General features: G+C 46.5%; 1 protein-coding gene and 1 pseudogene across 2 annotated transcripts; one reads left to right on the forward strand and one right to left on the reverse strand.

Annotated features, from left to right (window-relative positions):
* Window positions 1-1912: 1912 nt before the first annotated feature.
* LOC311514541 (olfactory receptor 51G2-like) lies at window positions 1913-23588 on the reverse strand (annotated as a pseudogene). The gene is made up of 3 exons: window positions 23250-23588; window positions 2329-2613; window positions 1913-2224 (listed from the first exon to the last, which is right to left on the reverse strand). The product of its transcript is annotated as an olfactory receptor 51G2-like (transcript).
* Window positions 16030-16965, forward strand: LOC311513601 (olfactory receptor 51G2-like; the record flags this gene model as incomplete). Its single annotated transcript, XM_084615541.1, has 1 exon — window positions 16030-16965. One exon carries the CDS (start codon window positions 16030-16032, stop codon window positions 16963-16965), a length of 936 nt encoding a protein of 311 aa, XP_084471667.1.
* Window positions 23589-24302: the final 714 nt, after the last annotated feature.

Below are 24302 nucleotides of genomic sequence, written 5' to 3' on the forward strand. Positions count from 1 at the left end.
CCCTCTGGGGCACCTGGCATTGGCCACTATTGGAAGACAGGACACTGGGTTAGATGGAACATTTGTCTGACCCACTATGGCTGTTCTTGGATCCTGATGTTTTTAATTGTCCCACTGTGTGAGCTGGGAACAACATCCCATCGATGATAAAAGCTTATCACCCAGCAGCACTGAATGGACACTTGACACTCTTACTTGTGACCAGAGCTATACAGTCACTCCCAGCCTCCTTGAAATGAGGAGCTTTAGTAGCAAACAGAACTGGCCCAACTTACATTCTTTTGGGAAGACAAGAAGCTCTTGGGACCCAGCCTAGTTTCCCTGTGGCTCTTAGAGCATCGTCCCATCTGTCTTCCTTTTCGGTTGGAAGCAACCTTTGCTGAAACCTGTGTGAGCCTAGGCGCAGCCACCATAGTGCTCATCCTCATCTGTGTTACAGGGCCTAGGTGTGAAGCTGACCTTTGCCCTCAGACTGCTTTCTCTCAACCAGACAATCAAAGAGGAGGCCCCCGAGGCCATTGATCCATAGTTTGGTAGTGAGACCCATTTAGCCTCAATGGCTTACAATCACTGGTTCTGTGACTGTGCTGAACCTCCCTACGACACTCCAACATTTCCCTCAGAAATCCACTACTTAACCTTCACTGTCACCCCCACATCTGCCACAGACACTAAGGGGCTGGAGTCATGGGGCTTCCCAGAAGCCAGCTGTCACAGGAGGCTGAGGTAAGAGGCCTTTTATAGACAAATGTCAGAGGTGTTGCTCTGTGGAACCCTGACACCACCCTGATCTTAGGGTCTCAGAGTATCAAACTGCATCGAATGTATTTATCCTCCCACCACCGCTGGGAGGCAGGGCAAGGCTATTATCCACCTGTGCAGAGATATGCAATAGCTTGTCCACAGTCACGCATGGCCTGGGAATCAAACGCAGCTGTCTAGAGTTGCAGAGCCGTGCCCAGACAACAGGACCAGCCTTCCAGACACCTGAGTGGTGACAAGCCTGGTTGCATTCTCTGCTGCACCAGCAGACCTCCCCGCTGCGCTGTATAGAGTGTGGATGGCCATGGGCCAGTTACAGGGGTTTTATTCACTGGCCTGTTTTCTCCCTCCCTCAGCAGAGTTTAGAGCAGCCTAGTGCCTGGGATGACATCTGCCCTTTGGTAACAACTTCGAAGAGCACAGCCCACTATGGCCAAGCCCTGAGGATGGAAACATCCCAGAGTGCCTCTTGGGGTCTGAGGTGGCCCTGAAGGAACCCTGTCTATCCCTCTATGGTCCTTGCAATCACTTACTGTCGGCCTCGGATACTTAAAACAAGAGCCCTCTTTGTGGGGTTGCATTTATTTAGTCTTCTCCAAAACACAAGGTCTCTTACCCTCCAGCCCCAGCCTTCTCCTGCACTCAGGATCACCCCCACGGTCCTGATTACTGCAGTCAGCATTGGTTCAGACCCTACTCTCCTTTTTCCCCTGAAGCCCTATCCTCTGACCTATATCTTCTCACAAAGCCCACCCTCTTGCTCCTCCATTTTCCCCAAGGTTCTGCCTCTGAGCCAGGCCAGAGTCGGGCCATTTCAAGAGCTGCCCTGGCTGCAAAGGTTGCTGTGGGGAGCCCAAGACTCTCCACATTCCCTGACTTGTACATCCTGGGGGATAAAATGTAGAGGGTGTAGGGCACCTCACAGTGGCTCTGGTTCCCTGTGCAACTCTAAGCAAGGTGTGACTCTGGCAAAGGGGGCAGAGTCTTGGGTAAAGGGGAATAGGAGAGGTGTGGTCTTTGGAGAAGAGATGGGGCAGAGGAAAGGGCTTTGTGGGAAGAGGATCCAGGATGGAATTCGTGGCCATGCCCATCGCTCAACTTTTTCCTCCCCCATGTCACCAGCACTGGAGCCAGGTGATGAACTGACCCTTCACTGGACAAATGCCCTGATTATCCTCTCACGCAGGTGTTTGCTTTTCACACTGTACACAATTGGGTTCATCAGGGGCGGGACCAGCAGGTAGATGTAACCCAGGATAATCTGAAGCAAGTAAGTAGAGCTATTTCCAAATCTGTGTATCAAAGACAGGCCAATGTCTGATATGTAGAAGAGCACGACAGTGCAGAGATGGGAGACACAGGTGTTCAGGGCCCTGAGGCACTCTCTGTGGGATGCGATACTCAGCACTGTTTTGAGGATCATCACATAAGAGAGGAAGAGTGGTGGGTGAAATTCTGTGGCCTGCATTGTGCAGGACGTCAGACTAGATGATCATAATGGTCCCTTCTGACCTAAATATCTATGAATCTATGAATCTATAAGATGAGGAACGAGTCCAACCCAACCACGATGACTTTAACAAACAAGCCATAGATGCTGTTCACTGAGGTGTCTGAACAAGCCGCCTTCATGATGTCCGGGTGCAGGCAGTAGGAATGGGAGAGGACATTGTCTCGACAGTATCAGAATCGTTTCAGGAGAATGGGGAGTGGGAGTATTAGGGCCACCGATCTTACCACAGCCACCAGGCCCATCTTGGATATTCTCGGTGGAGTTAAGATGGAGGTATATCTCTGTGCGTTATAAATTGCGATGAAGCGGTCAAAGGCCATCAACAAGAGGACAAAGGACTCAATTTTTGAAAGTGAGTGGATGAGGAACATCTGGGCAAAACAGGCCTCGTGGCTGATTCTCCTAGAGTTAAACAAGTATATGCCCAGTATCGTTGGTATGGTGACAATGGATAAGGCAAGGTCTGTGACGGCCAACATGGAAAGGAAAATGTACATGGGCTCACGGAGTCTTGGATCTGTGTTTATAATGCACAGAATGACTGAATTTCCTACGATTGAAAGAACATACATGAAGCAGAAGGGGATAGAGATCCAGAGGTGAATGTCTTCCAGCCCAGGTATCCTGGTGAGAAGGAACATTACAGAGTTGAATTTAGTGTCATTGACACTGACACAATGGACTGGGCAGGTCTGGGGACTTTGGACTTTTCTTCCTGAAAAGAAATAGAACAGGAGACTAGGTGATAGTTAGCGAGAAATCTTTCTGCTCTCAGTGCAAGTCAAGAGATTCTCAGGACCTCAAGGGAAAATCAGCAAAAACATTGTCATGGATTTATGCCCCCAATAGGAAGGTAGGCACTGCCAGACTGGATCAGACCGACAGTCTTTCTAGCCAAGTCTCCAGTAGGCATTACGAGATGCTGCAAAGGAAGGTGGAAGAAGCCCTGCAATAGGGACCTAAGGGATACTCTGATCCCAGGGAAAGTTTCTCCCTGACGTCCACTAGTTAGACATATTTTGTCATGTAAATCAGGAAGGTTTAGAATACTTACATCTGTAGTATGCAAGGTCTTGGAGAAAATTTTGAAGTTAAGGACATTGAAGTCAATGGTAAATGGGACAAAATACAACATGGTTTTACAAAAGGTAGATCGTGCCAAACCAACCTGATCTCCTTCTTTGAGAAAGTAACACATTTTTTAGACAAAGGAAACTCAGTGGATCTAATTTACCTAGATTTCAGTTAGGCGTTTGATACCGTGCCACATAGGGAATTATTAGCTAAATTGGATAAGATGGGGATCAATAGGAAAATTGAAAGGTGGATAAGGAATTGGTTAAAGGGCAGACTACAAAGGGTCCTACTGAAAGATGAACTGTCAGGCTGGAGGGAGGTTACCAGTGGAGTTCCTCAAGGATGGGTTTGGGGACCAATCTTATTTAACCTTTTTATTACTGACCTTGGCACAAAAAGTGGGAGTGTGCTAATAAAGTTTGTGGATGATACAAAAATGGGAGGTATTGTCAATTTAGAGAAGGACGGGGATATCCTATGGGAGGATCTGTATAACCTTGTAAACTGGAGTAATAGTAATAGGATGAAATTGAATAGTGAGAAATGTAGGGTCATGCATTTAGGGATTAATAACAAGAATTTTTGTTACAAGCTGGGGACTCATCAATTAGAAGTAACGGAGAAGGAGAAGGACCTTGAAGTTTTGGTTAATCATAGGATGACTATGAGCCGCCAATATCATATGGCCGTGAAAAAAGCTCACGGGATCTTGGGATGCATCAGGAGAGGTATTTCCAGTAGGGATAAGGAGGTTTTAGTATTGTTATACAAGGCACTGGTGAGACCTCACCTGGAATACTGTGTGAAGTTCTGGTCACCCATGTTTAAGAAGGATGAATTCAAACTGGAACAGGTACAGAGAAAGGCTACTAGGATGATCCGAGGAATGGAAAACTTGTCTTATGAAAGGAGACTCAAGGAGCTTGGCTTCTTTCGCCTAACTAAAAGAAGGTTGAGGGGAGATATGATTGCTCTCCATAAATATATCAGAGGGATAAATACCGGAGAGGGAGAGGAATTATTTAAGATCAGTACCAATGTGGACCCAAGAACAAATGGCTATAACTGGTCACCAGGAAGTTTAGACTTGAAATTAGACAAAGGTTTCTAACCATCAGAGGAGTAAAGTTTTGGAATAGCCTTCCAAGGGAAGTAGTGGGGGCAAAAGGTCTGTCTGGCTTTAAGATTAAACTCAATAAGTTTATGGAGGAGATGGTATGATGGGATAGCATGCTTTTGGTAATTAAATATTCATGGTAAATAGACCCAATGGCCTGTGATGGGATATTAGATGGGGTGGGATCTGAGAAACCCAGGAAAGAATTTTCTATAGTACCTGGCTGGTGAATCTTGCTCTTATGCTCATGGTTTAGCTGATCACCATGTTTGGGGTCAGGAAGGAATTTTCCTCCAGGTCAGATTGGAAGAGGCCCTGGAGGTTTTTCACCTTCCTCTATAGCATGGGGCACAGGTCACTTGCTGGAGGATTCTCTGCTCCTTGATGTCTTTAAACCACGATTTGAGGACTTCGATAGCTCAGACATAGGTGAGAGGTTTTTTGCAGGAGTGGTGGGTGAAATTCTGTGGCCTGCATTGTGCAGGAGGTCACACGAGATGATCATAATTGTCCCTTTTGACCTAAATATCTATGAATCTAAGCCATTTTTTTCAAAAATACTCAGTACTGTAATAAATGTTAAATTTTCTGAATAGAGAGGGATAACGAGTGGTGTTCCCCAAGGGTCAGTCCTACGACCAATCTTATTCAACTTCTTTATAAATGATCTGGAGAAAGGGGTAAACAGTGAGGTGGCAAAGTTTGCAGATGGGACTTACAGTGGGACTTAAAATATAGGGATTGTCATCTCGATTTCTTCAGAATCTGAAAAGATCAGTGTCTCCGCCCTCATTCAGTCCCTTGTCAGCAAACAGAAGGCGAGAAGCTCCTCTGTCCCTGGGTCAATAGCTGACTGGTTCTCCTCAGGTTCTCTTCTGTCAGTCTGTAGCCCATATCCAGAGTGGTAACAAGCCTTGGAGTCAGGATAGAAAATATTCATTCCCTGAGCTCTGACTCACTCGTACATAGTAACCCCAGCACCGGTTATTCATCCATGATGAGGGTTTGCAGGAAGTGGATTTGAAAGTCAAATGCATGAGTATTCATGGAAATGGAACTTCATTTCCCATGTGAAAGTAGTTCATTGCTCTCTTTCTCGCTTGCACTTTGACTGTCTCTGTCCTGTATTCATAAACTATGTGGCATCTGGGAACAGCATTGTGACAGACATGGAGCTGAGCTGCCATAATGAATGTGTATGTTAAACCCAGTTCTTGGGATGTTTGCTGCAGAGCTATACTGTGTTAACATTTGGGATGTTTATATTATGGCTCTATTGGGTGAAACCAATATGGATCTTCCTAGTTTCATAGCAGGCTGCTGGAAAACAAGCAAGAAGGGAAGCAATAGCTCAGGAAAAGCCATCACTCAGTCCCCACCCCAGGGAGGTCAAGAGAAGCTAGAAGCTGGGAAGAGCCCGTTTCTGAGTTCCAGCCGCATTCCACAGCTTGTTTTGCCAGTTCTGTCAGTCTGTCCAGAGGTGGGGCAGCTGTTGTGAGAATCTCTTCAGACTGACAGGCACAGACACTGCTGGGAAGTCTGAAGGTCCTCAGCCTGTCTGGGTCCCCGTCAGAGCAGAAGGACTTGGGGTCAGAGATCTGTACAGATTGCTGTTTTAAAACCCTCTGATTCACCCATGTTCCACTTTCTTCCTGCTGTTCGGATTCAACAGTATTTTGGTTCTTGAAGGCTGGCTGGTCACTCGTCTCACCACTGGACACAGACTCCCAGAAGGGAGAACCACAGACACTCGGACCCGCTCGCCAAGCACAGTCGACCCACAGTGTGTTGTAGCCCAGAGCCTAGTCTGAGGGTGGGAGAATCGTGGAATTCCACCCCATGAGAGGGAAGACTACAAGGCCTGACATCTGGCACTCAAAGACCAGAGCGGGGACAGAGATACTGGTAGCCCTGTAACTCTGAGGGATAGCTACAGTATAGAAATGCTGGAGCCCCCAGCCAGTCAGGAAATGGAAATATGCCCTAACATTTTGTGGGTGAGGAATGAAATTTGGGCATAGGAGGAAGGATTTCCGGCAATTTGCCCAAAAAAGAGGTGACCCACCTCGACAGAGTACTCCATTTTCTATTCTTACTTATTCAATTTCTACTCTATCTCTCTCTATCTATTCTATCGATCTGCAATGACTGCTACTATTATTAGGCTATACTTGTTCTTCTTAAACTTTAAGTTTCAAAGGAAATAGGCGAAGCTTGGTTTCCCTAAGTTTTTATTCTTTGTTAATTAGGTTTTGATTTTAAGTTTAAGTTAGTCAAGTAAACCCTAAGTTCGCTTCAATAGCTCATAGAATATGTGTCTTCTACTCACTGCATCCCTCACTCAAGAATTGAGAAACCTGAACTGCAAAGCTGTTCCTGTGTCTCTTACCACCAGGTTATCAAGGAAGGGTGTGAGTATATTAACCAAAGCTTTGTTGCATATAATACCATATTATCAAATGTATCTTTTGAATAGCAGTAATGCAATTGTAACTTTGAAACTCTGAGTATTGACTTACTATTATTGATTTGAAGAAAAAGTCTTTAAGGCTATATCTGTCTCAGCGTGAGCTTCCTGTCATACCCCAAGAATCCTTTGTAAATTCTGTGGAGCCTGATTTAGAACAAGAACTTTTATCTTCTGATCAAACAGATTGGCAAGCCTAAAATCCATACTATTAATATTTGTAATTAATTAGTATTAATATTATTAATCAAATTAAATTAAATTACATTAAATTAAAATTGAGCAGATGTGGGGGAGGGATTCCCAAGCTATCTAGCGCTGTCTGCCCTTCAGCCCCCTCACTGAGTCACCCCGACAGCCCCGCTGAGTCCTCTGCCGCAGAACATCTGCCAATGGAAACAGTTTCCAGCCTTCCTCTTCACTTCACGTTTTAAAGACATTGAAACCTGCCAATGTACCCAGTTCCTGCTCGGCGTGGAGCTGCTGACACCAGAGGTCTTCACCCAAAAGGACACGGAGTCATCGGAGAGGTGGCACAGGCGGCAGGCAGTCTCAGGGATGCAGGTGTCTTTATGAAGCATGGCAGCACAGTCCCCTGGGGGCCACTTGGCCATCAGGGAACCTCAGCTGCTTGGTTTCATGCGCATCAGCTTTAACCCCGTCATGGCCAATGGCAAACTGCAGGAGGCCAAATCACAGGGGATTTGTGGAGATGCTACCCAACTGGACTGCAGTGCCCGCCCTGCTGCAGGCTCTGCTCCTGGACTCTGGGCTTGTCATCACTGTTTATCCCTGAGTGCTGAGTACTCAGCCCTGGTGAGGCCACACCTGGTGTATTGTGCCCTTGTAGCCAAGAAGGCCAAGGACCATTGGGCTTTATTAGTCAGAGCATTGCCAGCAGATCAAGGGAAGTGATTATTCCCCTCTATTCGGCACTGGTGAGACTGCACCTGGAGTACGGCCTCCAGTTTTGGTCCCCCCACTACAGAAGGGAAGTGGACAAATTGAAGAGTGTCCAGAGGAGGGCAATGAAAATTATCAGGGGGCTGGGGCACATGACTTATGAGGAGAGGCTGAGGGAACTGGGGTTATTTAGTCTGGAGAAGAGAAGAGAAGAGAAGAGAAGAGAAGAGAAGAGAAGAGAAGAGAAGAGAAGAGAAGAGAAGAGAAGAGTGAGGGGGCATTTGATAGCAGCCTTCAACTACCTGAAGGGGGGTTCCAAACAGGATGGAGCTCGGCTGTTCTCAGTGGTGGCAGCTGACAGAACAAGAAGGAATGGTCTCAAGTTGCAGTTGGGGAGGTCTAGGTTGGATATTAGTAAACACTATTTCACTCGGAGGGAGGTAAAGCACTGGCATGGGTTACCTAGAGAGGTGGTGGAATCTCCATCCTTGGAGGTTTTTAAGGCCTGGCTTGACAAAGCCCTGGCTGGCATGATTTAGTTGGTGTTGGTCCAGCTTTGAGCAGGGGATTGTCTAGACAACCTCCTGAGTCTCTTCCAACCCTAATATTCTATGAGTCTATGATAATTCTCATAGATTGGTGAGGCATGATTTCCCTTTACAAAACACATGTTGACTCTTCCTCCCCAAATTATATTCATCTAAATGTCTAACAATTTTGTTCTTTACTACAGTTTCAACCAGTTTGCCCACTTCTGAAATTAGTCTTACCAGCCTGTAATTGCTTAGATCACCCCTGAAGCCCTTTTTAAAAATTGCCATCAAAATTAGCTACCCTCCAGTCTTTTGGTACAGAGGCTAAGTGATAGGTTCCAAACCATTGTTAATAGTTCTGCAATTTCACATCTGAGTGTGTGGTAGGGTGCCCATTGGTCCCGTTTTGGCTTGTACAGTCCCTTAGTTAAGTCCTGTCACAGCTGACCTGACATTTTTTTCCCAAAGTGGCTTTTGTCCTGTATGCTCTTGCTGACTTCGAAAGTGCTAACAGGAGAAACGTCTGTTCCTGTCAAAACGGTGGGGAGCAGAGGAATGTTCGTTGGAGACGAATGGAGACGCCAGCTCCCCGCATGGGGTAGGCAGAGTTGGAGGCAGGGAGGCAGGGTTCCAGCCACAGGAGACAGCCTTGCACAGGAAGGGACGGGGGTGGCCTCTGGCGAGCAGCTGGGTGTCTGCTGTTTTCACCTTAGGAAATATGGTCACCCTAAAGGACTGCCCAATGTGGGAGTGCTGCCACCCTGGGGTGTATCCTATAGCACAAGGGAGAGAGGCTGATGCTGGGCTGGAAAACAGACACCGTAAATAACTGAGATTCAAACTGAAATGTTCCCCTTTCATCCATTTATTCAGGAGGAGTTTTCATAGGAAACGGATCATTTTTCTATGAAAAAGCTCAGCTGCCATGATGCTGCCCAGCTGCAGCTTCCTGGAACCCCAAGAGAAATTGGAGGCTTTTCACCTGCCTGGTCCTTATAACGTCAATGAAGGTTGCACTGACAGAGTCTCGGGCTGCACTCTGGGTATGGAAATGTCAGAACCTCCTGACCAGTCTATGGCTGGGGTATTGTGCCCCTCAGCTATTCTCCCCAGCCCTCCCATCTCTGTGCAGCCCCCTCCACCCTGTACAACCCCTTCAGCGGATCCTGCGGGCAGTGGCTGCTCTGACACGCCCTGGTAGCACAGGAAGAAGGGAAGGAAAGCCCTCCACAGACCAATCCGATGGAAATTTCCCTGTACGGAGCCTTGTTTGGAATTTCCCTTCCATGGCCTGCACCCTCGGTTTGTAATGCAGGAAAGGGGACTGACGGGGAGAAATCAGGTCCCATATTATTATTCTATTTTAGTTTATTTCAGCACCATCACACCTCTGGCAGCATCATCAGTACCACTTGGACACCCCGAGGTAGCCATGTGACTAATCGGAACCATATGAAGAGTGATGACCAGGAGTGCATTAACCATGAAACAAACCGTGTGGTGACATGGATCCCGCAACAACAGGAGGGGATCACAAAATGCAGGAGAAATCTCATCTGACAACCTGTCCCCGAGTCCTGGCTGGAGGCACAGCAGGCCTCAGACAGGCAGTCTGCTTGCATGCTGTGGTTGGTGGCTCCATGGCAAGCCCAGTAGCAGCCGACTGCTGGCACGTCTCTGTGCACCCCTGGAGTGGAGTGGGAGATCTGACGGTGCCCCCCTTAAGACTTTATGGAAATATGCTTATAAATATATATGACATAACTTGAATATATTCTATGCTATGTATGCCATGTAATATATCTATGTTAAGGTAATAATCTACTGAATCTATTAATCCTATTTGTATGCATGTCTCATTTCTGTATTCCAAGTTATCAATATTGGCCTTGTACTGGCTTGATTTCTAAATAACCTTAGTAGAGCATTTGGTCAGTCCCTGGAGAAAGGAATTCGCAAAGTTAAGTGCCCAATCAAGAAGCATTTAAGGAACAATGCATCTTGGAAGGCTCCAGTCCAAATAAGAAGTCTTCCTGGAGATATTCAAGATGCCATGTGGGCCATGGCTACTGCCTGTAAAAACTGAGAGTCACGCATGGACCTGTGACTGGCCCAGGTGACTCCAGAACTCCATCTTGGAGCTGGACTGTGCATATGCTAGAGAAGGGGGTCTCCACCCACAAGAGAAAGTCTAGTTAAGCCCATGGGAGTCTCCTCCATTTTGTATTCAGCTGGCTAAGGACATAGCGTCTCCACCCCAAAGGATACTTGAATGAAACTGGAATAAAGGACAGTAACTACAGGGGCTGTGAGAGCTTCCTGGACCCAGACGAGAAGGAGGCTGGTCTGTAAAAGAGAGCTTTTGGGAACTGCTGAGGTTTTTGTCTGTATTCTGTTTGATTCGACACAGACTTGCCTATTTTATTTTATTTTGCTTGGTAATTCACTTTTTTCTGTCTGTTACTACTTGGAACCACTTAAATCCTACTTTCTGTATTTAATAAGATCACTTTTTACTTACTAATTAACCCAGAGTATGTATTAATACCTGGGGGCGGGGGCAAACAGCTGTACATATCTGTTCATCAGTGTTTAAGAGGGCAAACAATCTATGAATTTACCCTGTATAAGCTTTATACAGGGTAAAGCGGATTTTTTTAGGGTTTGGTCCCCATTGGAACTTGGGCATCTGAGTGTTAAAGGCAGGAACACGTCTTAAATTGCTTTCAGATAAGCCTACAGCTGTTAGGGGATGTAATTCAGGCCTGGGTCTGGGTTTGCAGCTGGCTAGGAGGTTTGGCTCAAACTATGCAGGGCACTGAAGTCCTCAGCTGCCAGGGCAGGAAAGCAGGAGCAGAAGTCGACTTGGCACATCAGGTGGCACCTCTCAGGGGGTTTCTGTGATCCAACCCGTCACAGGAGGCATTTCTATGTGTTCCCCTGCCCCGCAGACCCACTCCCCCGCTCCCCTCCAGGGGCACACAGAGATTTCCAGCAGCCGCACAGCAGGCCGGGGTGTAACGATGTTGTCTCTGCCAGGACTCAACTGAGAGTGTCAATTCGGGACAAATTGCTTCGAGCAGAGCAGTCACAGCCCAAATCTGGAGGTCCTTTACATATAAGGCACGCCAAACCAGCAAACAGAGAGGACTTTGGTTTTACCCCACTGGCTAACCTGAAGTCACACAAGCAATTCCCTTAGACACTCCAGTTTCCCAGTATCACCACCAGTGCCACTTATTATGGGAGTGAATGGTTATGAAAAACAATGCTCCCGTAAAAGAAAAAAAGGTTCCCCCGATCCCAAAGGAACAAGCCTCAGACCCAGGTCAATATACAAGTCAGATCTTACCCACAAACCACGCTGTTGCCAATTCTTTAGAATCTAAAATCTATAGATTTATTCATAAAAAAAAATTCATAGATAAGAGCTAAAATTGATAAAATGGAATCAATTACAGACAGTTCTTGGTTCAGGCTTGCAGCAGTGATGGAATAAACTGCAGGTTCACATCAAGTCTCTGGAGTCCATCCACAGCTGGGATGGGTCTTTCAGTCCATTCTTCAGAGCTTCAGTTTGTAGCACAGTTCCTCCAGAGGCAAGAAGCAGGATTGAAGACAAAATGGAGGAATTTCCAGGGCCTTTTATATTCTCTGCCATGTAGAAGGACACCCCTTTGTTCTTACTGTGGAAATCACAGCAGCAAGATGGAGTTTGGAGTCACATGTCCATGAATGACTCAGTTCTTTGCAGGCCAATGCCATTGTTTACATGATAGTTTGAACGTTCCCAGCAAAACTCAGATGTGCTTCGGAGTCCCTCAAAGTCCATTGTGAGTTAAGTGTTTCTTGATTGGGCACTTAGTCTGCAGAGTCCCTTCTCAAGAAGCAGACCAAATGCTTCACTTATGCTACACATTGAGATACAAGTACATAGACAATATTCATAACTTCAACTACAAAATGATACACACATACAGATAGCATAATCCTAACCAGCAAATCATAACCTTTTCATAGACCCCTCATATGACAACCTTTGTACAATATTTGCTGCAAATATATAACAGTGGTTGCAACAATGATCTATATGGTCACAGTTTATGTCAATAATATCACACAGGGCGACGGCAGCTCCCTCCCCACTCTGCCTCTTTCCATCCATCCCGCTCCCAGAAGTGGCGGGTATGTCCCTCCAGCCCCTGGGGGTGGGCGGGTGTCACTGTGAGCTGCCCTCACCACGAGCTCAGACTTCACAGCTCCTATTGGCCTGGAACATCTGCCATTGGGAGCTACTGGGGTGGCGCCTGCCGCCAACCGCCCCAGCCTAGAAGCTGCTGCCAGGGGGGTGTGAATGCCAGTCACTTTGGGAGCCGCGCCACCCGAGGTAAGTGCCACGCTCCTGACCCCCTCCCGCACCGCGAGGCCCTGGCCCAGCCCAGAACCCACACCCGTCACCCAAACTTCCTCCCAGAGCCCGTCCCCCCACCCCATTCCACACCACAGCCCCGTTCCCCAGCCCAGAGCCCGCACCACTACCGCACCCAAACTTCTTCAGAGCCCACACTCCTCACCCACTCCTGCACCCCCAGCCCCTGCCACAGCCCAGATCCTGCACCCAAACATCCTCCCAGAACCCGACCCCCCACGCCCCCTCCCATACCCCAACCCCCTAACCCAGGCCAGAGCCTGCACCCTGCACCCACCCCCCCTCCCATACCCCAACCCCCTGCCCCAGGCCAGAGCCTGCACTCCGCACTCAAACGTCCTCCCAGAACCTGAGCCCCCGCACACCCCGTCCCATACCTCAACCCCCTGCCCCAGGCCAAAGCCTGACCCCACACCCAAACATCCTCCCAGAGACCAACCCCCACACCTCTTCCCACACCCCAACCCCCTGCCCCAGGTCAGAGCCTGCACCCTGCACCCACACCCCCTCCCATACCCCCACCCCCTGCGCCAATCAAGGTACCTCACTTTATTTTCATTTACTTCCTATTACTTATAACAGAGGAGGAGGAGGAAGAAAAACAGAATGAAAAATGGGAGGGGCAGATAAGAGAGAATGTTCTTTTCTTGGCTGGGTCCCAAAGGGGGGGACCCAAAGATAAAGCGACGCATGGGGGGCCCCACTAACTCTATGTCCACCACTGGTAACGACAAGCCCGGATTCCAGGAATAGAGCCTGTGGCAGGGCTGGAGCTGCCGTCCAGTTGGGCAGCATCACCGGGCGTCCCCTGTGAATTGGCCTCCGGCAGTTTGCCATTGGTCACGCCAGGGGTTAAAGCTGCTGCGTACAAAGCCAGCCAGCTGACATTCCCTGATGGCCAAGAGGCCCCCGAGGGACTGTGCCGGCAGGCTTCATAAAGACAGTTGCCTCCCTATCTGAACAGAGACTGTCTGCTGCTGATGCAAACGCTCCGATGACTCCTTGTCCTTTAGAGTGAAGACCTCGGGTGTCAGCAGCTCCCTTCTAGCAGGAATTGGGTACGTTGGTAGGTTTCACTGACTTTAAAACATGAAGTGGAGGGGAAAGGCTGGAAGCTGTTTCCATTGGCAGATGTTCTGTGCAGTGGCAGAGAACACAGCGGGGCTGTCGGGTGACTCTGTGAGGGGTTTGGAAGACAGGCAACGCTAGGAAGCTTGGGAACCGTGCTCCACGGTGGGCTGTTCAAGTTACACAGAAATCTGACATTCAAAGTGAGCTCAGACTATAACAATTCCCATGCCCTGCATCAGGATTTCTCAAGGGGTCCTATTTCTAGAGATGCCGTGTGCTCTGGGCCCGATCCTGCCTGGGGCTCAGTGAGAGGATATCCCACCGATTATCAGTGACTAGTTCCCAAATCACCTCAGGTTTATTTGCTCCTGGAATTTTATTCAGCAAATGCATTTTGAAAGGTTTTATTGTCTGGCTCACTTGTGAATGCAAGAATTCAGAGCTGCAGATTCCCCGGGACACTGCAATCTTTTCAGATTCTGAAGAAATCCAGATGACAGATGCCCAATTTTAAGTCCCACTGTATCCTCAGAAATCATAGAATATTAGGGTTGGAAGAGACATCAGGAGGTCATCTAGTCCCATCCCTGCTCAAAGCAGGACCAATCCCCAACTAAATCATGCCAGCCAGGGCTTTGTCAAGCCTGACCTTTAAAACCTCTAAGGAAGGAGATTCTACCACCTCCCTAGGTAACCCATGCCAGTGCTTTACCACCCACCTCGTGAAACATTGTGTGTATGAAAGTACAGATGTGTAAATGTTATGCTAAAACTTCTCATTGTAATACAGATATTACAAATCAAACTGACCAGAAGCTGTTTCTAACACTTACATTCAGGGTCATGTACACAATCCCTCTGCAAATCTCTCTTTAAGTAGTAGAGAGCTGAGGTGCAGGAAAGAGGACTGTTATAGGGGTTGTATGAAATTTACAAATATCACCTCTTACATGAGCATGGAAGAAGTAACTTGGACACTTGATTGGATATTAGGGGAATCCTAGTGTTTGCACACGTCACCCATGTCTGACGCCAACCCCTCCCCCATCCAGCAGAAGTAACTGTCCATGTTAGCTTATAACTTGCCAGATAACTACAATCCCTTGCATGGGGAGAGGATGCAGGTCCTATGAGGATGAAGAGAAGGCTGTAGGATGATCCACATCTCTGGATTCAGGCAACACTATTCAGGCAAAGCACTTCAGCTTCTCTTGGAGGGATTCTTGGGGCTCAGATTGTATCACCGGAAGCATTTGGTAAGGGAAAGTTGATAGTTCCCAGTTCTGATCAAATTTACACATTTAAATCAAGAGTGATGCAGTTGAAGTCACTATTATTGAAGTAAGATCCTGGCCCTAAGAATTTATCCCATGTACCTTAAGAGACAGTGGCATAATTTGGACTCTCAGGAGGTGAAAATATATACAATATATATATATATATATATATATATATATATATATATATAATAAGGCAATGAAACACGTTTATGAATAGCTTCTATGCAGGGCAGATAAATACAATGACCATTTTCACCATGGACTTGCCATGTGTTTCCATACATGTCATGATACAATGGGCCATACTCATTTAAGTTAAGAGCCAGAAGGGGTGTCTGTGCGAAGGTCACAACTGTAAAATAACAGCGTTTAAGTAGGCTGCAGAACTCATAGCCACAAGCTATCAATGAGGCAAAGAGTTTAGACCCTTTCAAAGAGTGACTGGGTGTGTATATGGGTAACAAGAAAATACAATTCCAGTATTGAGAATTGTTTTAAAAAGTTTTGGAAGTGCCCACAAACTTCTTGATTTATACCACAAAATATGTCTTACTAGTGGGTGTCGAGGGAACCTTCTCCTGGGAGCAGGTCATCTCATAGCTGCCTATTATAGGGCTTCTTCCACCTTCCACTGAAGCATCGAGAACTGGTCACTGGATACTGAGCTAGATGGACTGCAGGTCCAGTCTGGCAGTGCCTATCTTCTTATCCGTGGTGTAAATCCAAGACTATGTTTTTGCTGATCTTCCTTGAGATCCTGGGAGTCTCTAGGATTCCACAGAGAGCAGAATGATGTCTCATTAAATATCACCTTGTCACTGTTGTTTTTCCTTTCAGGAAAGAAAGTCCAAAACTCCTGGGACCTGTCCTGTACATTATGTCAGCTGTCAATGACACCAAACTCAACTCTGCAATGTTCCTTCTCACTGGGATACCTGGGCAGGAAGACATCCCTCTCTGGATCTCTATCGCCTTCTGCTTCATTTATGTTTTTTCAATATTGGGAAATTCAACCATTCTGTTCATTATAAAAACAGATCCAAGCCTCCATGAGCCCATGTACATTTTCCTTTCCATGTTAGCCTTCACGGACCTTGGCTTATCGATATCCACCATACCGACAATACTGGGTGTGTATTTGTTTAACTCTAGGGAGGTTAGCCTCGATGCCTGTTTTGCCCAGCTGTTCTTCATCCACTCATTTGTATTCATTGAATCCTCCATACTCTTGTTGATGGCGTTTGACCGCTTTGTCGCAATCTCTAACCCACTGAGATATGCTTCCATCTTAACCCTGCCGAGAATATTCAAGATGGGACTTGTATGTGTGCTAAGAGGGGTGGCCGTATCATCCCCATTCCCCTTTCTCCTGAAACGGTTCCAATACTGTCGAGTCAATGTCCTCTCCCATTCCTACTGCCTGCACCAGGATGTCATGAAGCTGGCTTGTTCGGATATCACAGTCAACTACATCTATGGCTTGTTTCTTACCATTTCCATGGATGGGTTAGATTCACTGTTCATCTTCCTCTCTTATGTGATGATCCTCAAAACGGTGCTGAGTGTTGCATCCCACACAGAGTGCCTCAGGGCCCTGAACACCTGCGTCTCCCACCTCTGTGCCATCCTGCTCTTCTACACACCAGAGATCGGCTTGTCTTTGATACACAGATTGGGGAAGGGCTCTTCTCCCTTACTACAGATTGTCCTGGGCTACATCTACCTCCTCGTCCCTCCCCTGATGAACCCGATCGTGTACAGTGTGAATAGCAAACACCTTCGTGGGAGGATAATCAGAGTGTTTGTCAAGTGAAAGGTCAATGCTGGCTCCAGTGCTGCTGACCTGGGAGATGAAAAACATGGGCCACCTATTCCTTGTTGGACCCTTACATCTGACACAACATGAGCTACTGATCTCCAGTCTGTAGAGAGAGGTTCAGACAGTGTTTAAGGTTTGGAGCAATGGGAGAGGGGCTGGTGAGGGAGGACAGCTTACTGGGGGATGGAGACCAAGGCAGTCAGTTGCATTTACAAAGGGCTTGTCTACACTATCAAGTTTTGTCAATGAAACTTATGTTGACACGAAAAAAGCAAAGTCGCCAAAGCTAGTCTACATTTGCTCCGTCTCTCAACAGATTGTGTCCACATTTGGGGCACCATTGTCGACAGCGTGAGCGATGCACTGTGAGTATGTATCCCAGAGTGCTTGGTGGCACCATTCTGATGTTTCCCCTATAATTATTTCTGGAAATATGCTCATGAATGTAAATATACATAACTGGATTATGTTTGATTCTATGTATGCCATGTAAGACAGCTCTGTAAAGGTTATGATCTACTGAACATATTCATCCTATTTGTATGCATGTGTCATTATTGTGTTTGAAGTTATGAATAGTGGCTGTGTACTTGTTTGATTTTAAGTAGCATTAGTAAGGCATTTGGTTAGCTTCTTAAGAAAGGAATTTGCAAGTTAAGTGCCCAATCAAGAAACACTTAATTGAGAATGGAACCTTGGAAAACTCCAATCAACATAAGAAGTCTACTTGTGATGTTCAAGGTAGCATGTGAACAATGGCTGCCACCTGTAAAGATCTGAGTCATGCATGGACATGTGAATGGCCCAGGTGACTCCAACACTGCAGCTTGCAGCTGGATTCTGCATAGGAGAGAGACGGGGTTTCCACCCACAAGAGAAAATCTATTTAAGCCTGGGGGAGACCCCTCCATTTTGTCTTCAGCTGGCTCAAGAGGTAGCCTTTCCACTCCCAAAGGATACCTGAAAGAAACTGCAACAAAGGACAGGAACCACAGGTGTGTGAGTGATTGCTGGACCCAGACTAGAAGGAGGCTAGTCTGTCAAAGAAACTTACTGGAACATCTCTGAGGGTGAGATTTCATCTGTAATCATTTGCTTACTGTACTAGGTTTAGACTTGCATGCTTTATTTTATTTTGCTTGGTAATTCTCTTTGTTCTCTCTGTTATTACTTGGAACCACTTAAATCCTACTTTCTGTATTTCTTAAAATCACTGTTAACTTACTAATTAACCCAGATTATGTATTAATACCTGCTGGGGGCGGGTATTTTAAATACAGATTTATAGTCCATGTTGATAACTTCAGGTAGAAAAATGAAACATGCACACAAATAGGATAATAATATTCAGCAAATCCTAACATTTCCAGTGACACATCACAAGACCTATCTTATACCAGATGCATCATAATTATGTCATAATCATGTCATAATCATACCACTATCATCAATATGGGGTGTAGCATCACAATCTCCTTTACTGACACCTCGATGTGGGACTCAATTTGTCTCGTAAAAAGAGGGACTCAGGTGTGGGAATCTCCCTCACATCCTCTGCAGTGAACACCAATGCAAAGAATTCATTTAGCCTCTCCGTAATGGCCTCATCTTCCTTCAGTGCTCTTTTAGCACCTCAGTCATGCAGTGCCCCCGGTCATGGTTCCTTCCCCACTCTGAACTCTAGGGTACAGATGTGGGGACCTGCAGGAAAGCCTCCTAAGCTTAGTTTTACCAACTTAGGTTAAAACTTCCCCAAGGTACAAACTATTTTACACTTGGACTTCCACTGGCGCCACCAAACTTTATCTGGGTTCCTGAAAAAACATAGTTTGGAAACGTCTTTCCCCCCAAAATCCTCCCACCCCTTGCACCCCACTTCCTGGGAAAGGTTTGGTAAAAATCCTCACCAATTTGCATAGGTGACCACAGACCCAAACCCTTGGATCTGAGAACAATGAAAAAGGCATTCAGTTTCCTTACAAGAAGACTTTTAATAGAAGTAAAAAGAAAAGAATCACCTCTGTAAAATCAGGATGGTAAATACCTTACAGGGTATTTAGATTCAAAACATAGAGAATCCCTCTAGGCAAAACCTTAAATTACAAAAAAGACACACAGACAGGAATATTCATTCTATTCAGCACAGCTATTTTCTCAGCCATTTCAAGAAATCATAATCTAACACATACCTAGCTAGATTACGTAGTAAGTTCGAAGACTCCATTCCTGTTCTATCCCCGGCCAAAGCACGATACAGACAGACACAGACCCTTTGTTTTTCTCCCTCCATCCAGCTTTTGAAAGTATCTTGTCTCCTCATTGGTCATTTTGGTCAGGTGCCAGCGAGGTTACCTTTAGTTTCTTAACCCTTTACAGGTGAGAGGATTTTTCCTGTGGCCAGGAGGGATTTTAAAGGGGTTTACCCTTCCCTTTATATTTATGACAGCCCCACTCATTGTTTGACAGGCTTCCTGCTTCTGAGGTACTTTAAAAAATTGTTCCTAATTTTTATGACTTTTCCTAGTTTCCCTTCACATCTTTTGAACTACTTGCGCAGTATTGCCAAGCCCAATTCAAAAACTATGAGCCACAACCCAGAAAATCATCACATGGTTCAAAATAATGAGATTTAAAAATATACTTAGGAGAGCCCCGTTACACCACAGACCTCCGGAGATTACAGTGACTAGCTCACAGAGCCACTTGGTACCTGAGGCACAACTCACTCTCTCCCCTTCTTCAGCCAAGAGACATGCAATCACTTGTTCAGCAAGGCTATGTACATTCTGAATAGAAAGAGGCATGACCCAAATCCAGCTACAACTCTCTGTTGGACCCAAACAACTTCCTCCCCCTGATCCAGCTACCCCCAAACTGGGTGATAATGGAAATTTGGATGCAGAGTGTGAGGTCTATCACCAGCACTAGAGCGGCTCTCACTGATCATGGAGCAGGTGAGGGTCAGGAACAAAGTGAGGGGCAGCCCCGCAGGGCTCTGTTTGCCGAGGCAACACTCTCCACATCCTTCACTCTGAAACCACGTCCTGATTCTCCCTCTTACTGCCGAGCTGCAGGAGGGGCCCAGAACTCCCTCTCAAAAGGTGCTGTCTAATGACAGGCTTGTCTTATGCTGAACCAGCCGAATTCTTCCAGTTTCCTCCGAAAGAAAGGCCCTCCATTGCCCTGACCATCCTAGGAGCCCTTCTTTGCACCTGTTCCAGTCTGAATTCTTCTTTCTGTAATACGCGTGACCAGAATTTTACATAGTTTGCCAGAGGAAGTGACCAGTGTCTGTTATAAGGATCTTACTACTTCCCTATCTCGCCTCACACATTCTAGGATCTCATTTGCTTTTTTCACTCCTGCAGCACACTGGTGGCCCACAGTCATCCTGGGACTGACTAATACAGCCTCCTCGGTCACTTCCAACTTACCCTTGGCTGTATAAACTGGCACGTAGTGAGTCGAACTCGGGAAGATTCAGAACTGACTTGATAATAGTCTACCAGCCCTTTTACAGGAATGAAATACCAGGTACTAAAGGGCTCTTTAACCTTGCCGGAAAAAGTATAACAAGGACCAGTGGCTGGAAACTGAAGCCTGAGAAATTAAATTTGGAAATGAGACACACATATTTTTGACTGTGTTGGTCATTAACCAGGGGAACAAACTCTCAAAGGACGTTGTGGATTCTCCTGATATCTCCAAACCAATATTACATGCCTTCCTAAAAGATACGCTTTAGAGGAACAGAAGTGATACTTTAGTCAGATACAAGTCATTGGGCTCAATATGGGGGTAAACTGGGAGAAAGTGTCCAGGAGATCAGACTCGATAATCTAATGGTCCCTTCTTTCCTTAACTTCTATAAATCTTTCATTTATTGTCTTGAGTGAATTTCTATTTTGGATGCAACTGAAGAAAGTTGCTATTCTGAATGCTTCCAATCACTCAACAAGAATATATGCTGGCCTAGAAGGCTCAAGACTTTCACAGTGAAACCATTATTTATGGACTCTTTATGCTGTAAACCAGATCCTTTCCTGTCATGAGAGGAATCTCACAATGTAATAATAACAGGTGTGGAGAAAGTACACAGGGATATGTTATTTACTTCTTCTCATAACACAAGAACTAGGGTCACCAAATGAAACTAATAGGCAGCAGGTTTAAAACAACAAAAGGAAGTATTTCTTCACACAATACACAGCCACCGTATGGAACTCCTTGCCAGAGGATTTAGTGAAGGCCACGATTATAACAGGGATCGAAAAAGAACTAGATAAATTAGTGGAGGAGAGGTCCTTCAATGCCTATTAGCCAGGATGGGCAGGGATGCTTATGTTTCCCAGAGCTGGCAGTGGACGACAGGAGAAGGATCACTTGATGATTCCCTATTCTGTTCATTCCCTCTGGGGCACCTGGCATTGGCCACTATTGGAAGACAGGACACTGGGTTAGATGAAACATTTGTCTGACCCACTATGGCTGTTCTTGAATTCTGATGTTTTTAATTGTCCCACTGTTTGAGCTGGGAACAACATCCCATCGATGATAAAAGCTTATCACCCAGCAGCACTGAATGGACACTTGACACTCTTACTTGTGACCAGAGCTACATAGTCACCCCCAGCCTCCTTGAAATGAGGAGCTTTAGTAGCAAACAGAACTGGCCCAACTTACATTCTTTTGGGAAGACAAGAAGCTCTTGGGACCCAGCCTAGTTTCCCTGTGGCTCTTAGAGCATCGTCCCATCTGTCTTTCCTTTTCGGTTGGAAGCAACCTTTGCTGAAACCTGTATGAGCCTGGGCACAGCAACCATAGTGCTCAGCCGCGTCTGTGTTACAGGGCCTAGGTGTGAAGCTGACCTTTGCCCTCAGACTGCTTTCTCTCAACCAGACAATCAAACAGAAGGCCCCCATGGCCATTGATCCACAGTTTGGCAGTGAGACCCATTTAGCCTCAATGGCTTACAGTCACTGATTCTGTGACTGTGCTGAACCTCCCTGGGACACTCCAACATTTCCCTCAGAAATCCACTACTTAACTTTCACTGTCACCCCCACATCTGCCACAGACACTAAGGGGCTGGAGTCATGGGGCTTCCCAGAAGCCAGCTCTCACAGGAGGTTGTGGTAAGAGGCCTTTTATAGACAAAGGTCAGAGGTGTTGCTCTGTGGAACCCTGACACAGACCTGATCTTAGGGTCTCAGAGTATCGAACTGCATCGGATGTATATATCCTTCCACCACCGCTGTGAGGCAGGGCAAGGATATTATCCACCTGTGCAGAGATATCCAATGGCTTGTCCACAGTCACGCATGGCCTGGGAATCAAACGCAGCTGTCTGGAGTTGCAGAGCCGTGCCCAGACAACAGGACCAGCCTTCCAAACACCTGAGTGGTGACAAGCCTGGTTGCATTCTCTGCTGTGCCAGCAGATCTCCTCTCGGCGCTGTATAGAGTGGGCATGGCCATGGGCCTGTTTCAGGGGTTTGATTCACTGGCCTGTTTTCTCCCTGACTCAGCACAGTTTACAGCAGCCTGGGGGCTGGGATGACATCTTCCCGTTGGTAATGACTTCAAAGAGCACAGTCCACTTTGACCAAGTCCCTGTGGATGGAAAAACCCCAGAATTCCCCCTTGGCGTCTGAGGTGGCCCTGCAGGAACCCTGCCCATCCCTCTACGGTCCTTACAATCACTTACTGTCAGCCTCGGACACTTAAAACAAGAGCCCCCTTTGTGGGGTTGCATTTCTTTAGTCTTCTCCAAAACACAACATCTCTTACCATCCAGCCCCAGCCTTCTCCTGCACTCAGGATCACCCCCACGGTCCTGATTACTGCAGTCAGCATTGGTTCAGACCCTACTCCCCTTTTTCCCCTGAAGCCCTATCCTCTGACCTATATCTTCTCACTAAGCACAGCCTCTTGCTCCTCCAGTTTCCCCAAGGCTCTGCCTCTGAGCCAAGCCAGAGTCGGGCTACTTTCAGAGCTGGCCTGGGAGCAAAGGTTGCGGTGGGGAGCCCAAGACTCTCCACATTCCCTGACTTGTACATCCTGGGGGATAAAATGTAGAGGGTGTAGGGCACCTCACAGTGGCTCTGGCTCCCTGTGCAACTCTTAGCAAGGCGTGACTCTGGCTAAGGGGGCAGAGTCTCGGGTAAAGGGGAATAGGAGAGGTGTGGTCTTCAGAGAAGAGATGGGGCAGAGAAAAGGGCTTCATGGGCAGATGATCCAAGATGGAATCAACAAGGCCATCAACAAGAGGACAAAGGACTCAATTTTTGAAAGCGAGTGGATGAAGAACAACTGGGCAAAACAGGCCTCGAGGCTGATTCTCCTAGAGTTAAACAAGTATATGCCCAGTATCGTCGGTATGGTGGTTATGGATAAGGCAAGGTCTGTGACGGCCAACATGGAAAGGAAAATGTACATGGGCTCATGGAGGCTTGGATCTGTTTTTATAATGAACAGAATGACTGAATTTCCTATGATTGAAAGAATATACATGAAGCAGAAGGGGATTGAGATCCAGAGGTGGATGTCTTCCAGCCCACGTATCCCGGTGAGAAGGAACATTACAGAGTTGACTTTAGTGTCATTGACAGCTGACATAATGTATTGGGCAGTTCTGGGGACTTTTGAACTTTTCTTCCTGAAAAGAAATAGAACAGGAGACTAGGTGATAGTTAGCGAGACACCTTTCTGCTCTCAATGCAAGTCGAGAGATTCTCAGGACCTCAAGGGAAAATCAGCAAAAATGTTGTCTTGGATTTATGCCCCCAATACGAAGGTAGGCACTGCCAGACTGGATCAGACCTACAGTCTGTCTAGCCAAGTCTCCAGTAGGCATTATGAGATGCTGCAAAGGAAGATGGAAAAAGCCCTGCAATAGAGAACTAAGAGATACTCTGATCCCAGGGAAAGTTTCTTCCTGACATCCACTAGTTAGACATATTTTGTCATGTAAATCAGGAAGGTGTAGAATACTTACATCTGTAGTATGCAAGGCCTCGGAGAAAATTTTGAAGAAGATAGTTAAGAACATTGAAGTCAATGGTAAATGGGACAAAATACAACATGGTTTTACAAAAGGTAGATCGTGCCAAACCAACCTGATCTCCTTCTTTGAGAAAGTAACACACTTTTTAGACAAAGGAAACGCAGTGGATCTAATTTACCTAGATTTCAGTGAGGCGTTTGATACCGTGCCACATAGGGAATTATTAGCTATATTGGATAAGATGGGATCAATAGGAAACTTGAAAGATGGATTAGGAATTGGTTAAAGAGGAGACTACAATGGGTCCTACTGAAAGGTGAACTGTC

Source organism: Lepidochelys olivacea, assembly GCF_965140295.1.
Source record: "Lepidochelys olivacea isolate rLepOli2 genome assembly, chromosome: 1".
Lineage (NCBI taxonomy): Eukaryota > Metazoa > Chordata > Testudines > Cheloniidae > Lepidochelys > Lepidochelys olivacea.